The sequence below is a fragment of the Lichenostomus cassidix genome, chromosome 15 (genome assembly GCF_008360975.1).
Source record: "Lichenostomus cassidix isolate B80296 chromosome 15, HeHo_3.0, whole genome shotgun sequence".
Lineage (NCBI taxonomy): Eukaryota > Metazoa > Chordata > Aves > Passeriformes > Meliphagidae > Lichenostomus > Lichenostomus cassidix.
Window position 1 is genome coordinate 5420867 of NC_139496.1, and position 15418 is coordinate 5436284.

A 15418-nucleotide genomic window follows, 5' to 3' on the forward strand; every position below is an offset into this window, starting at 1 on the left:
CTTTTTTTCACCTGGTTTGTGTTTTGTCAAATTGTTTAGGTGTTCTTGTTGGTTTGCGTGTTTGTCAGCTGAAGTAACCAGGTATTTTTAACTACCATCTGCACACTTTGAGGGATCTTTAGTGGGTGTAGATTCGACAGGTTCATTGAAGTCAGTGGTGCTGCTGCACATTAAATGAGTTGAGGCTCTACCCCTCGGTGTTTTGGGTTGAGAATTTGCTGTACTTCACTGCCTTCTCGTGGTGGATCCTCTTTTGTTTGTGGAAGCTGCTTGTCCCTATAACTGCTGGAGAATTTTGCCAAGTGCAACAGCAAAAGTCTTAATGTGTTTTCAAGTGATGAATCCTTCTGAAAGATTAAGACATCTTTTGATTATGTTCTTTCTTTGTATTTTTTTTTTTTTTGGTCGTCTTCTGTTTTATTTCCCCCTCCCTCTCTTTATCACTTTCTGCTAAAGCAACGCGCTTCATCCCTTGCCTGGAAGGTTGATCTCTTTGGGAATTCAAGGGGAGAGTGAATGGTGGCTGTGCTCATTGCTTAAATGAATGTTGAAGCTCTCTTACGTTCAAACTGTCTGTCATGCTAATTTGTTGTCCGTTAGCAGCAGCAATCATTAAATTTAAAACACACTTTTATGTTAGCTGGATTTAAGGAAACGTTTCCAGTGATGAGAAATCTCAATAAACAGTCAAGGCTGTGCTCTGTTCTGCTATTAAAAGTAAGACAGAACTCTAAAAATGGGCTGTGCTCAAAACAAGCTGCACTGATGGTGGTATAGTTATTATCCCCTCTTCAGTGAGGTGCCATCAGTACCAAAGGAGTGTGTTGAACAGTTAAAAAAAAACTTTTAAAAAGAAAATGATTCTCCCTTCTTTTTTTTTTTTCCCAAAATATTTCTCTCAGGTAAAGGTTGTGACAGGAAAGGATGGGCAGACTGGTACTCCTGTCGCTATAGCAACCCAGCTTCCTCCAAATGTTTCTGCTGCTTTTTCATCCCAGCAGCAACCATTTCAGGTACTTTTCAATGGTTCTAAAATGTAGTTTCATCCCAGATTTTTTTTCTTCATTCAGATTTGATATTTCTTAGATGAATTAGAATTTTCCCAAGAGCCCATCCCTTATCATCTAAACAAAACAAAAAAGCCTTTGCAGTCTTCAAATGCATCAGTATAACTGAAGCCTTGAGGAAGTTACAGCTTTGTCTCCAGGTTGCTGGCTTATTGCATTAACTTTCAGCTTGAATGTTTTCACTTTGGTTTGTTTGTCTTTTGTATCCCTAATGCATTTGGTTCATTTGTGCATTCTGCATAGTGATAATATGGATTCTTTGTCTGTGGCATTGTAATTGTGGATTTCTTCTGAAATTCTTTTCTTTCTTTTTTTTTTTTTCCCTTGTGTATTAAAGGTTTTGAGTATGGCTACAGAAGGTTTTGGATTTGCCTTCCCTGAAATGTGTTAAACAACAGTACTAATCCTCTGTCACAATTTGTTTTAAATAATTAACTGCTTTCCATTAGCTCTGCCGTAAATGTTGGAAGAAGAAACAGAAGTGCTTATTTTTATTACAAAAGTAATTTTTAACAATTTATTTCTTTTTTCATGAGGAATGCTGAAGAAAGTGAAGAAATAAATGTGATAATCAGTTAAAGTTGTTGTGGATCAGTAATGATGCAACTTTTCAGCTCAGTATGGTTTTATGCAGCTGCCTTCAACTCTGTGTTACCCAGACATCACTGCATACATCCCTGAGAAGTAAAATATCCTAATTCCATCTGCAACTAAAATATTTACCTTTTAGCTCAATGATAGGCTTAGAAGGTGTTACAGGGTGAATTACTCTGCTGTACCACAGCAGCTGTACAGTCTGTACTGGCTTTATCTCAGCTTTGGAAATGGAAAGTGAAATGAAATGCAAGCCAAGTTGTGTTCGTGTGTGTAACAAATGGGATGTTCCCTGGGATATTGTGCAAAGGAGTTGTGTAGTGAAGGGGATTGCACTGAGAGCTCTTCCTTATGGCCAATACTGACATGTCTGGGAAGTCTCCTTAGGTAGTCAGGCTTCATTTAAGCTGTTTCAATACCTAATATTATATCAGGTTATTTATTGTAGTGATTAGGGTTCCCATCAAGCTGTAGCTGCAGCAGTGATGATACTTTTGAAGGCATTGTACCATTTCAGACCAGTTTCAGAGAAACTGGTTCATGCTAAAAATGTACAAAACTCCCTGTGTGACACTGACCCTTTTGCACAAACTGCTAGTGGGAAGTGGCATTTCTTTCCATCAGTCTTTCTCTTTGCAACTGTTTGTGGAGAAATAATGTGTCCCAATCAGCATCACCATTCAAATCCCAGTGCATAAGTGCAGCACTCAGAGTGATTATTGTGTGCGTGCTGCATAATCATGACCTCAGGAGAGCTACATTATTTTAATTAAAGTTGGGACAGTTTTAGTCTAATATTAATGGTATGTGACTGCAATTTATAAAGACATGTCTGCTCTCTGAAGTGTCTGGCTTAAATTATGTGGTGATAATGCAGACAGCTGGGAGGCATATTCTTAAGAAAATGTCAGTCAAAAATCCTAAAGTAGAGATACAGCCTGAAACTGTGACTGTGCAGTCATCCAGAGGGAGAGAGCAGGTGAAATAAATGGCATTTAATGTGGAGTTTGAAGAATGTACTTTCTTAAACTGATGTCCCAGAAGCATCTGATGCAAATGGGACATAAACTGAATTTGTTAGTCAATTCAGCAGCATACACAAAATCAGCTCTTGTGGCTTATTTTGAAAATTCCATAAATGCCCAGGTCTGTGATGCTCTGCCAGACACTGGCTGTTGGACCTGAAATATGCTGCATGTCTGCCTTGTGAGAAAAATATTTGAAAACTTAATCCCTATTGAGTTAGAAATGGCAGTGAACTGTGAATATGAGTCAGAGTTTCTTAAAACCAAAATTTACATCTTAAGGCAGTAGCTGTATCGCTGGAATGACCACAGATGCCCTCACAGCAGCAAAGACATTAAGTGTTATTAATTCATAGCTATTGATTGAGTCTGAGGGGCATGAGATATATTCAGCTCAAAAAGGAGCATTTGAAACCCAATCTTCATAGGTGATGTTGACTGTGATTATTAATACCATGCAGTGAAGCACTGAAGATGCAGGATGTCACTGCTGTGATTTATTTCAGTATAGGCTGGTGTTTACCTCCATGGGTTTAATTTACACTGGTAAAATTTTGGTTAAAATCAGAGAAGAAAATACCTGTGAATAAAGTAAAAGATTGTTATTGGAAATTACTGTCTTTCTATGTTGTGATAAAAAATTTTCACAACATTTGCAAACCCCTGCTGTACCTCAACATGTTTAAGGCTCTCACCATCAGAAAATTACACTTTGAGAACTAGAGTGCTAAATTCATCCATTTCCTAGGATGTAGAGACTGCCATACATAAAGTCTGTGTTTGTATTTTGTGATGGAATCTCTTAAGATATTTTTTGGGATAGCCCTTATGTTTCTCATATTAAGTTTCATAGAATATTGGGTACAGCATGGCCGAATATTGAGGAGAATTTGAAAATTGTTTGTAAACTCACTGAAAGGACTTGGACTTGCACAGACACTGGTGGACATTAATAAGTACTTGCCAGTGTGCTGAGGGCCCAAAGAGCATGAAAATTGTCATATACACAGATTTGTTTACTTCAGTAATCCTGTACATGAGCCTATCAGCTGTGTTTGATGCTGAAAAGATTCTCAAAGATATATTCTTGCCATCATTCCCAATATTAAATGTAGTGATTTAAAAATAACATTTAAATGCTCTGTATAAGCTTACTGAAGTTAAATTCCAACTTGCTGAATCAGACTCCAGTGATTCCTTTTGCATCTCAATATCAGTAGTGCTCTTCAAGGCTTTTTAATTCATAGTTTGTGTGCTGTTTATCCTCAGACAAAATGAATAGTAATTTCTGGTGAGCTCTGATGTCACCTTAGCCTTACGGCAATATTGTTGCTCCTCACTGAGTTTATTCATGAGACTGATTTTGCCAGCTGTGCAAACAGGTACAAGTCCAGCATCTGGAGAACTGGAACTTGTGTAACTTGGCTGAGGTTCTTTTATTCCATCTTCTTAGCTTTTCCCTGAAATATTTCAACAGTACCTCTCACAAAGCTCTATCCTGAGAGTGGTGGAGCCTCAAATAAGCTTAAACTGTTTCCAGGATGAGGATGAATTTGTGTGTTACTGATGTTTAACACAGATGTAATACACTAATGAAAATTTCCATTTATTGAAAAAAAAAAAAGTAATGAAAAACATTGGGCAAGTTTATTTTTTGATTTATCCCATTTTCTTGAGTTTGGTGTAATTTAACAAAATGTGGGTATGCATTATATATAACCAACTTAATCACTGTAAAATTTAAACTCAAGAAGAGTATCTCTGCACTGTGGACAACTAAAACTTCATAGCAGATATGGAATGAGTCTTGTTTCCTTTGTTATACAGATGTTCTGAAGGACTTGTTCTGTGCTGGCCTCCTTAGACCCGTTTGTAAATTCTCTCCTGGTGTTAGACCATCTGCAGATTGAACTTCTGTGATTTGTTTTCTTTTCCCTGTAGCAAACGCATACAGGGACTCCGGGGACGGGGACTGTGAGCACCATAGAGATTGAAGCTTTTAAGAGACAGCAGCAGGCCCTTGCACCAGCAGGTATGTTCCCCAGGCACAATTCCACTTCAGTTCTCTTTTTTTTTCCAAGCAGTGATTGGAGCCCACTGTTCTGTAACTCTTGAAATACATTTTTGCCTCACCTTGGGAATTGTCAGATCCTTAGGGTTATCTACTGTGACTGGTGCTGTGGGAAGAGTGCACTCCACTCCCAGTAGATAGGCCTGGATTTGGCAGGCATGGAGACATTGTTAGGTTGATTGTTCTGGCTGAGAAGATTGGAGATGGCCAACTTGAAGTCAGAGGGACTCTGCCCCTGGAGCATGTTATTCATGAATGCTACACATGTACAGTAGTCGTAGCTTTCGGAGCTGATGTTGGAATCATGTGTAGTAGATTGCTTTGTAAAATTGAACCCATTCCATTATACCATGCCATAAATGGAATTTGAATATCACAGATTCGTCTAAGAGACCACGAATTGAAGTGGGCCGTCATGGGATGGTTTTTCAGCACCCGGGTGTGGCTTCAGGAGTTCCTCTTCAACAGCTAATGCCAACGGCACAAGGTACTGTGTCACCACATGCCAGCTGCACATTAATTTAACAAGGAGATGTTGGTGATGGGACTAGAAACTTGAGCTTCCGGCCTGCCAAGATCCTAGTCCCACCACACACTTCTCCATGTAAATTAATACTTGGTATGCAATGCCTGGTTTGTTTAAGGAGCTGAGTGACGGGCTCCAAAGGTGCATGTGGGCATGGAAATACGTCACAGGTGCTGATGCAAAATGGCCAATCTGAGAATTCTGGAACTGAGCCAATGATTTATGAAAAAGAAACCACCTAATTGGAACACCATGACAAATTTTTATTCATTAGTCATGCCAAGCTTTAGAATATGTGTTAGAGTGAATGTGTTAAGAACCAAGTAGTATTTAGACTTGATGCTTTTTTTGTAGGTTAAATTTCATTAGCTCACCAGTCCTTTTTTTTTTTCTTTTTTTGAGTATACAGAATTTAGAAGACCTATAATGACATGCTCTTTTATAGTTGCTGTGCTCCAAATTTTAGTTACAGTCCTGTGCATGAAGTACTTTGTTGTTTATTGTAATGGTGATTTATTTTGTGATTGTGATGTGGTATTTTCAAGTGATGGTGTCTTGTGGCAAAGTAAGTAACAAAACCACTCTATTTGCAGTCGATTTCCTCCTTAACCCAACAGAGATCACTGGACATTTTAATCTCATCTGCACTGTGTCTCCTCTTCTCCCTGCAGGTGGAATGCCTCCCACCCCCCAGACGGTGCAGCTGACGGGGCAGAAGCAGAGCCAGCAGCAGTACGACCCCTCCAAGGGCCCTCCGGTGCAGAATGCAGCAAGCCTGCACACACCACCACCACAGCTGCCAGCACGGCTGCAGCCCACCAATGTCCCCATGGCGTCACTGCCAGCCACCCTGCAGCTCCCGCAGCAGCAGCAGCAGCAGCAGCTCGTGGAGTCTCCGACGCAGCCGCAGATCCAGGTGAAGATCCAGCCTCAGAGTGTGCCCCTGACGGCCGCTCCGCTTCCAGCGCCGCTGCAGCAGCAGGTGCCACCAGCAATCCACGTGCAAGGACAGACGCCCAGCCAAGTGTCACAGCCACAAGCTACCATACAGCAACAGGTATGGCAGCCTTAGTGGGGTGGAAATGGGTTTGTTTCCATGCCTGGTTAAATCTAAGAAATCTATCTTCATGTTTTAATTCCACTGGATACTTAAATCCACTCCTTGTAAAAATGCAGATGTACATTTGTTGTTAAATTAAAGCCTCCATTATCTTCTGCTGTAGTGTAGACTAAGCATTGAATCCTAAACTCATCAGTAACCAGTGTGTTTCTTGGGCAGACCGTGACTCTGACACGACCATCTGCAGATCCTGCTCAGAGTTCTCAGCGTCTTGCAGCGAATCCACTGCCACCTACCTCATCCATCGCTCCAGCAGCGATCCCAGGCACTGCACCGCCTTCTCCATACCCAGTGCAAACAAACAGGACCTCTCCAGCAACCACCAAGTCCCTGTCTCCTATTGCATCCAAGCCTCCTGGCTTAGCAGTAGCAGCAGCAGCACCTAAAACACAAAGTCCAGCTCAGAATGCAGCAGTGCTGCCACAGGAAAACTCTCAAGATAAGTTGGCTGAGCAAGTCAAGCTGGTAAGATATTTTTTGTGTCATGCTTTTACACCTTTTCTTTTCCTGTTAATTAATTTGATGAAGTGAAAACAATTACTGGTTTTCTGTGATTCTGCAACTTCAGTTGCATTCTCCAGCTTCATTGGAATTCTCTGTATTTCTTTTGAAGGAAAATCAAATCCATCAGCGAATAGCAGAACTAAGAAAGGAAGGTTTATGGTCTCCCAGGCGACTGCCTAAACTCCAAGAGGCTCCAAGACCAAAATCCCACTGGGATTATTTGCTGGAAGAAATGCAGTGGATGGCAACTGATTTTGCCCAAGAGAGAAAGTGGAAGATGGCAACTGCTAAGAAGGTACTTGAAAAACATTTTTTAGCTCAGAACAATCAATGTTGATATCACTTGGTTTGGTAGCAAACTATTGAAGTATCTTTTGCTACAGATAGAAGTGATGGCAAGATGAGGCACTAACTTTTAACTCAAATGAGAAGCCATGTTGTCAGTTTTGGCTATGGCGTCTGAGAGAGACTGGATAATTGTACAGATTGTGGATGCAAATAACAGTTTGTGGATTTTATTCCTCTGGAAATCAAATAACTTATTTAGGGACACACTCAGTATGTTGACAGGGTTATATTTAAAAAAACGAGTTATCATGCCTGTCTCATGAATGAGTTATTTCCTCTCAATGATGAGTAAATATAGAATTTTATAAATAACTTCCCTTGGGTGTGGTTGTCTGTCTAGTTATTTTTTCTTAATCTCAGAGAAAAATAAGAGTAAAAACAGCGAAATATGGTGGAGAAACTGTTTCCCTAGGGGAAGATAGCAGAACAGTGGGAATATAGTAGTGGAATGAAAATTGATATGGTGTGATATGAAATTTATAAAATCTGTTTATTTACAATGAGCAAGGGTTTTCTATGGATACCAGCAGTGTTTTTTGATACATTTATGACCAATTTAGGGTAATGAAGAGAGCAACTGAAGGTCATTGGTTTAAACTGCCATGTTGTTTTCTACTGTGTAATCTGAAATGATGGAAACTCAGAAGCAAAGTATTAAACTAAGTGTATTGTTTTGTGCAATAAACATCTGCATTTTGAATATAATTTAAATCTAGATTTCCATTTGTGGCCAATGGTAGGTTTTTAAGAATAGGAGAAACAGGAAGGGCAAATGTGAAATGATCCTTCCCCTGGCACTATGCTTCAAACTTCTGGAAGTCAATGTTTTAGGGACCTCCTGAGCTAAAGGTTGCAGTCAAGTCAGTCTTAAGAGCCATTGACTGATCTTTCACTCATGTATGTACACTCTTCTTGAACTCATTTTAGCTTTGGTCTCTGACATTTTGTGGTGTGATTTCTGTGACTTCATATGTGCTGTCTGAAAAAAAAAAGTTTTCTTTTGTGTGTTTGCTGCTAATTTCAGTAGAATTTTTTGTAATTTTTGTATCCAGAGAATGAATTAAGAGTTTCCTACTTGATTGCTTAGTTATAGTTGTTGTATTTTCTTTTTTTTTTTTTTTTTTCTTTGAGTTTCATGTCTGTTGCTTTACTGGCATGGTAAGAATTAGAAATATTGGAGGTAAGTGCTATGTGTGTAAAGCTATGGTCAACATCTGGCTGCTGCTAACCACTATAATCTTAAGAAATGCAATGATATGTATTTTGAGGTAATCTAATCCAGTATTTCATGGTATTTTAGATGGTAAGAACTGTGGCTCGATATCATGAAGAAAAGAAACTTAATGAAGAGCGAGCTAAAAGGGAAGAACAGAACAAACTAAGGAGGATTGCAGCTTCCATTGCTAGAGAAATAGAGTATTTCTGGTCTAACATTGAACAGGTAAAGTTCCCCCTTACTAAGACTTATGCAATCTGTGCTGGTTTTTTTCATTTTCAGTAGTTTATTTGTAAAATATAAGTGCTTTATTAGGCTTGCTTTACATTTCAGGTTGTTGAAATTAAACTGCAAATTGAATTTCAAGAGAAGAGGAAAAAAGCTTTGAATTTAAAGAGATTTTCAAGGAAAGGTAATTGTGTTCAATTTCATAAGAAATACAGTCTGAATTCTGATGTTACTGCCTTATATAATTTCACTCAGTGCAGGTTAATCGTGTTGGTGATAGAATTGTGAATGGGTAATAGTAGGTTTTAAATAGATCTGAGTGGTGAGTTATGGGTTTTTTATGTTTTTGTGCTAGATTTTGTTAATAATTCTTGTGTTTTGTGTTAAATACATTTAAAAGTTCATGTAAGAAATGTGAAATTCCTAAGTGATGAATACATACATCAAGTATAATAATTTTCCAGGTAGGGATACAAAAGAAGACCTTTATTTGGAAAAAGAAAGTGAAATGGTGAGTCTTCCTGTTTTTTTAAAAAAAGCCCATCAAATTAATTTAAATGTGACAACATAGTGAAAAAGCTTTGGTAAAGGTAAATTTTTTAAAAATGCATGGTGATGATAAGCAGATTTCACTGTAGTTACTGATAACTGAACATTCAGTGACAAGCACAAGTATAATTTTCTTTTCCTGGTTAGGAAGGAAGGTGGACTGTGGTTGATACATGGCTTTAGTGGCTGTGAATCATTCATTCTGAGATTAAAGACCAAAAAAACCTGCAAAAATTAATTGCCAGACTTGGACAGGAGTTTCATCTACAGTAGCCAGGGGTAGATTTTGTGGGGCATGAAACATGTTTTCAGGTGCTCAGCAGAGATTTATCTGGTGAGAGATGTGGGTGTTTATTACAGAATGGATCAAACTGAATAAACTGGGATATCTTTTGCCTTGGGTGAAATGTGTGCTAGGACTCCTTGGCTATATCTGTGCAATTGGAAAAAAATGGACAAGGGATGGTTCTGAGGCCCTGAGCCATCTGTTGTGCCACAGCTGATGCCCATGTGCTGAAATACTCTCCCTCCACTAAGCAGAATGGCTGCATCTGAGTTTCCTGCTAGGAACAAGCCTTAGCATGTGTTATCAGCCAAACTGTGTCCCAGCACTGGCTGTGAGAGTTAATTGGCACAGGTTAAACAATTCTGCAGAGTGTACTGGACAGCTGAGACAGCTGTAGGCCTGTGCCATATCCCTTTTTTATTGATTAGTGAAAAGATTTAGTCCTTGATCCAACCTGGGTAAAAGTTTTATACCACAGCTGGACCAGAATGGTTAGATCCATGAGCACTGAAGTGGCTGACTGCACACTCCCTTCAATTCAGAAGCAGAGTTTCTGTTTTTGCAGACAGGAAAGAGCTAATAGGTGTTAAATGTCTATCAGCAAATGCTGTTGTCCCTGCAAGGCATGGTTTGTTGTCTTTAAAAAACAAAGTCCCCTGTTATCTTTGTTTTCTGTGATTTTAAATATTATAATTATTTAATGCTAGGGGGGTTCATCATCTGGAAGGAAAAGAAAGGCAAGCACGTCTTTGACTGATGAGGAAGGTAAGTCTCCTCTCAAAATTTCCCATCCATAGCATAGTGCATAAGTTGTGTATTAAACCCACAGGTTTTCAGTCTGTTACAGTATGGTGCAGTGCTTTTCACAAACCAAATACCAACCTTCATCTATTTCTTAGAGAGATTAGATAGTCTATTAAATAGTAAATTATCCCTAAAAGAGCTTCAATGAAAATTTGAAAATAACATTTTCATTGAAATTATACCACCATCATTATTGGTGGATTTTAGTTATTTCTGTCCTCATCCCTTCATTTATCACGCCTTACTAACAGTCTTGAAGTTCTTTTGAGGATTTCAGACTGAAATACCCATTTGCTTTGGGTCCTTTCTTGTGGTGACCACTCTGTCGTGTTTCTGACAAAGGAGCTCCCCTGTTTAAAGCTACTGAACAACCTGTCTGTGGTGAACATTGTCAATCAACACTTTGACTGCCTTCTATCCTGAGACAGAAGTGCTTCTTTCCTTTTCACTTATCTTCTAAGTTCTATATTAGATTTCAGATTTTCTCGTTTTCCATACATGTTCCATTCTTTTTAAATCCTGCACACTTAGAATGTTCTATGCTCGTTCACTTGAGGGGTATTTAATTACAAGCCTCCTGAATTACTTGAATGCCAAGATTTGCATTTGTTTTTCTTGTAGTTGAAGATGAAGAAGAAACAATTGAAGAACAAGAAGCTAAAGAAGGAAACATAAACCATCAAACTGAATTGTCTAATTTAGCCAAGGAAGGTAGGCACGTGGCTTGATTCTTCTCTCTGCTGGGCTCTGAAACAACAGCTGGAAACACACAGCAGTTGTGTTTGTAAAGAGGATTAGAGGTGGGAAATTGAGTGCATTCAGATGTTGAGTCCTATGTAGCCTGTATTTATTTTTTTCTGTTTGGAAAGCTGCAGCAGTTGTTGGCGTGATGATGGACATCTGTACTTTTTAAAGCAGTCCTAGTTATCACTCAAGGTGATTTGAGAAAAAGCAGTTCTCTAGTGAAGCACTGCATTAAAACCTTACACCAAGACTCTCAACCCAGGTTCTAGGAGTGCATGATAAACACTTAAAACCAGAGTTGTATCAGATTGAACATGAACATTTTATCATCAACTGTCTTGAGTGTGTCAGAAGGATTTTGTGACTGACTTGGCAGGTCCAAAAGGGCCCTTAAGTGCTGACCTTGAAGGGGAGGTATAAATATTTGAAGACAAGGGGCTTTTAGGGACAGTGCTCTGGCTAGCAGCTCCCTCTCATTAGCAATGTAATTGCTATGCTGAGCTTGATGTGTGTAAAGTACCCCACAGAGATGTGTCACTTACCCTGCTAAAAGCAGATTTTTAGAGGCAGGCTGCCCATTAGGCTGAGCCCGCCTGGCAATTAACATGTGGTTTCCAAATCTGTTTGTTTGGTCTGTTTGGCAGCTTTGTGGCTGCAGTGAACTGGCCAGTTGGAGGGATTATAACCCTTGGCCAGTCAGCTAAGTTCCTAATGAGAATGTTTCCTGATTGATTGGCCACTGCCAGCACCTACATTCCTACTTTACCAGCTCAGATGAGATCATGGAGCTTCTGGTTAGAGGGGCTGAGGTACAACTCAGTTTTGAAACTTTTAAAGTCATTAATTGCCTTCCAACCACTCAGCTGGATTTGATGCCTCTACCTCCCCAACTGGGAGTTTACTGAGGTTTGTATGATGTTTGTAATAGAGTAAAAAGCAAAGTGTGAGAGCAAACTGCTTGGTGTAATGCCAGATATTCTCTGTAATCACGGTTATTGAATAAATACTGCCATCGTTTGCCTAATAATTACCTCTTAAGTTAACTTCTGATTAGAGAACTGGCTTTATGCAATTGTGAAGAATGTAATGAGATTAAAATTATTGATATCTATTATTCCAAATTTTGGTATTTTTAAACTTACATCCTTTAATGATCTTCAGCTGAATTGCCTCTGGAAGATTTGGTAAAGATGTATGAAGGTGCCTTTGCAGAAAATTTTCACTGGCCCCAGCCAAAGCCCGACAGTGAAGAGGAGAGCAGTGAGGAAGGTAAATTACTCTTTGTTTAGAAGTTGTGCTGGTTTACAAGGTGAAATAAGTTGCTTGGCTCTTCAGGACTCTGTGAAAAGACATTTTGTTCTAGGAGAAAACACATATTAAGTGAATCACATTGAAAATTTCTCAGTCTGTGAAAAGAGGGCAGTGTTTGCCTGTCTCAAAGTGAAGATGTGTGAGATTTTCAAGAACAATACTGAGCCATAGAAGAGCCTCTCTACACTGAATTAAACAGCACACTTCATAGGTAGCTATAGTAACACCTCTGTTCTGTGCTAACATGATGACAGGTCTACATACTTGAAGATAGGTTTTCAGTAGTATGAGAGGACCTCCCTAGAAGTTGTGAAAAGCTAATGGTCATGTTTGTCTAGCTGTGTAAATGTCCAGAACGTGTACATGAACCTGAGCTAATCCTGTTTGCATTTTACCTGAACTAGCTTGAAAATCACAGAATTGTTTTTCAAAGTTAGCTGCCTCCTTTTAGACCTGTGTCTGAATTCTGGTTATCTCAGTTCCTTTGTGTAACTGCTACTGAAGTTTATTTTAGATGCCACTGTAATTTTTCTCTCTCCTAGAAATGGAAGACCACATGTCTGATAGGGAAAGTCCCCAGAAAGAAGTTGTCCTCATAGACTCCCTTCTCAGCATTGACCAGTACAAGGGCATGGACAGATCCAGTCCTCCCAAGAAGCATATGCGAGACATAGCAGAAGTTGCTGCTGCAGCAGAGATGTTGTTACCTAAAGGCAGCTCCAGGATAACAACAGCAGTAAGAATCCCTATTTTCTGCTACTGTGTGTTCTTCTGTTCACATAAAGAATGCTTTTTTTTCATTGTTTTGTAGCTCTTCACAAGAAATTGCTTTTTTTTTCAAGTTACCTCTGTGAATTTAACTCAGGAAAAAATATCAAATCATTCCCATTACAGGTAAAATACAACACTCCAGCACTGTTGTATGGTTCTCTCAGAGAATATCAGAAGATTGGGCTGGATTGGCTAGCAAAGCTGTACAGGAAGAATCTCAATGGCATCCTAGCAGATGAGGCTGGGCTTGGAAAAACAGTGCAAATTATTGCCTTTTTTGCCCATTTGGCTTGTAATGAAGGTAAGTTCATTTGGCTAACAGTTTTAGGTAATGGACCAGTATTATCTTTGTGAATTGTAGCCTAGGGTCACTTTTTTTTTTCCTACTGAAACATATGAAGCTTTAGTTAATGACAGGAGTAAGATTATGTCAGGAAAACTTTTTGATATTGTGTGACATCAGGTTCCGTCTAGTCAAATATAGTGTCTGATCAAACTCTTAGCCTCTAGGGATTCTTCTAAATTCTTACAAATATAGAAAAGCCTTACAAGTTGTCTAATGATCAGGAGTAGATTAGTCATTAAAATACCAGTGTTTGCAGTTATTGGATCTTATTTTAAATTATGAATTTAGTGCATTGCACTAAAGTGATTTAAAAATCAAGGGAGAGTATAAGGGTCATACATTGTAAGTTGTCTCTTTCCAGTGTTAACTGCTGTGTTTCCTCTTCTGTAGGGAACTGGGGTCCTCACCTTGTTGTTGTCCGGAGCTGTAATATATTGAAGTGGGAGCTGGAATTAAAACGCTGGTGCCCGGGGTTGAAAATACTTCTCTACTTTGGGAGCCAAAGAGAACTTAGGGCAAAAAGACAGGTGCTGCATTTTGCAACTCTTCCATTGCTGCCTAAGATCTTTAGCCTGCTTTTATCTATATTTTCCTTCCATGGTGATGTGATATGAGGAGTTTTAGCATACTACAAGTTAGTTTACAAAGAGATTCACACCTAATGATTCTATATTTGCAAAGGCATTTTTGGAACCCCTGGGCATTAAGCAATACACGCAATACTTCACCTGCTTTCTGAACTGACTATAATTCAAAGAGCAATACTTTCTTTTATAATGTGTTGGGTCATAGTGTCTTTTTTTAATGAAGAAGTAGCTGGTTGTAAGGTATTTGAGAGTTCTTCCTTAACTTTTCTCTCTCATCCTTTCTTTCCTTTTCTGCAGGAATGGACAGAACCCAACAGCTTCAATGTGTGTATCACTTCCTACAAGCAGCTGTTCAAAGGCCACACAGCATTTATGAAAATGCGGTGGAAATACTTAATAGTAGATGAGATGCAACAAATAAAGAATATGACTGAGAAACACTGGGAGGCACTTTTCAGTCTCCGCAGGTATGGAGCAGAGAAGTGATTTCCTGCTGGCAGTAGGTTTTTCTCTTTTCATGTCACACAGTTCTCTTCTTAACAGAAAACTGATTAAAAAAATCCCTCTTGAGTTGGTTTGCCCAAATTCCTGTGCAATGTGCACATATTTCCATATTTGGAATTTGGGCAAGTGCCTTTATTTGAAACAATTATAAATCAAAGAAATGCTTGAGATCTTTTTGTTTCCACTATCATAACATTATAATTCTTTGCTGATACTCTCTGCTCCCAAACAGAACCCCTCGTATGTTCTGACACTGCAGTGAGGAAGCTTTGGTGGTGTAGTCAAGACTGAAAAGATAATTTATCCTATGTTTAATTTTATTATATCTACTTAATTCTTCTGTGTATCTGACAAACATTAAGTTATAGTAATCAGTCAATTAAAAATCTTAATTTCATCCACAGCCAGCATCGTTTGCTTCTGATAGACACTCCTTTGCATAATACATTGATGGAGCTGTGGACCATGGTGCATTTTTTGATTCCGGGAATTTCCAGACCTTACCTGGATTTTCCAGTAAAAGCACCTAATGAGGAAAACCAGGATTACTGCCATAAACTGGTCATCAGGTTGCACAGAGTATGTTGTCATTTTTTCTTACCTGTCCTACTACAGTAGTAATGCCATTGAGGAGAGGGGGAATAAAAATACATGGTTCAGATCAGAATCTGTGTCCTTTCATAACACTTTGTTCAGTTCAGACAGAAAATCCTTTTGAAAGCAGGGGGTTCTGCTACCAGAAGTGTGTGGAGATTTCTTTAAAAATAATAGAGGGCTCAGATTTTGAAGCATGACATGCAGAAATTAAAGAGCAAAT

General features: G+C 39.0%; 1 protein-coding gene across 3 annotated transcripts in view; it reads left to right on the forward strand.

Moving 5' to 3' along the window:
- The window catches only part of LOC146430257 (E1A-binding protein p400-like), a 51480-nt gene that overhangs the window by 8909 nt on the left and 27153 nt on the right, over nucleotides 1–15418 (forward strand). The window contains exons 6-22 of one of the 3 annotated variants that reach the window (XM_085075740.1): nucleotides 903–1013; nucleotides 4628–4718; nucleotides 5137–5244; nucleotides 5955–6340; nucleotides 6563–6868; nucleotides 7017–7202; nucleotides 8556–8696; nucleotides 8805–8883; nucleotides 9164–9210; nucleotides 10242–10299; nucleotides 10960–11049; nucleotides 12244–12351; nucleotides 12936–13129; nucleotides 13288–13465; nucleotides 13901–14037; nucleotides 14395–14564; nucleotides 15006–15180. In XM_085075740.1, coding sequence (XP_084931866.1) covers nucleotides 903–1013; nucleotides 4628–4718; nucleotides 5137–5244; nucleotides 5955–6340; nucleotides 6563–6868; nucleotides 7017–7202; nucleotides 8556–8696; nucleotides 8805–8883; nucleotides 9164–9210; nucleotides 10242–10299; nucleotides 10960–11049; nucleotides 12244–12351; nucleotides 12936–13129; nucleotides 13288–13465; nucleotides 13901–14037; nucleotides 14395–14564; nucleotides 15006–15180 — 2565 coding nt within the window. The remainder of the gene's footprint in view (nucleotides 1–902; nucleotides 1014–4627; nucleotides 4719–5136; nucleotides 5245–5954; nucleotides 6341–6562; nucleotides 6869–7016; nucleotides 7203–8555; nucleotides 8697–8804; nucleotides 8884–9163; nucleotides 9211–10241; nucleotides 10300–10959; nucleotides 11050–12243; nucleotides 12352–12935; nucleotides 13130–13287; nucleotides 13466–13900; nucleotides 14038–14394; nucleotides 14565–15005; nucleotides 15181–15418) is intronic. The other 2 variants (XM_085075741.1, XM_085075742.1) reach the window with 2 other exon arrangements.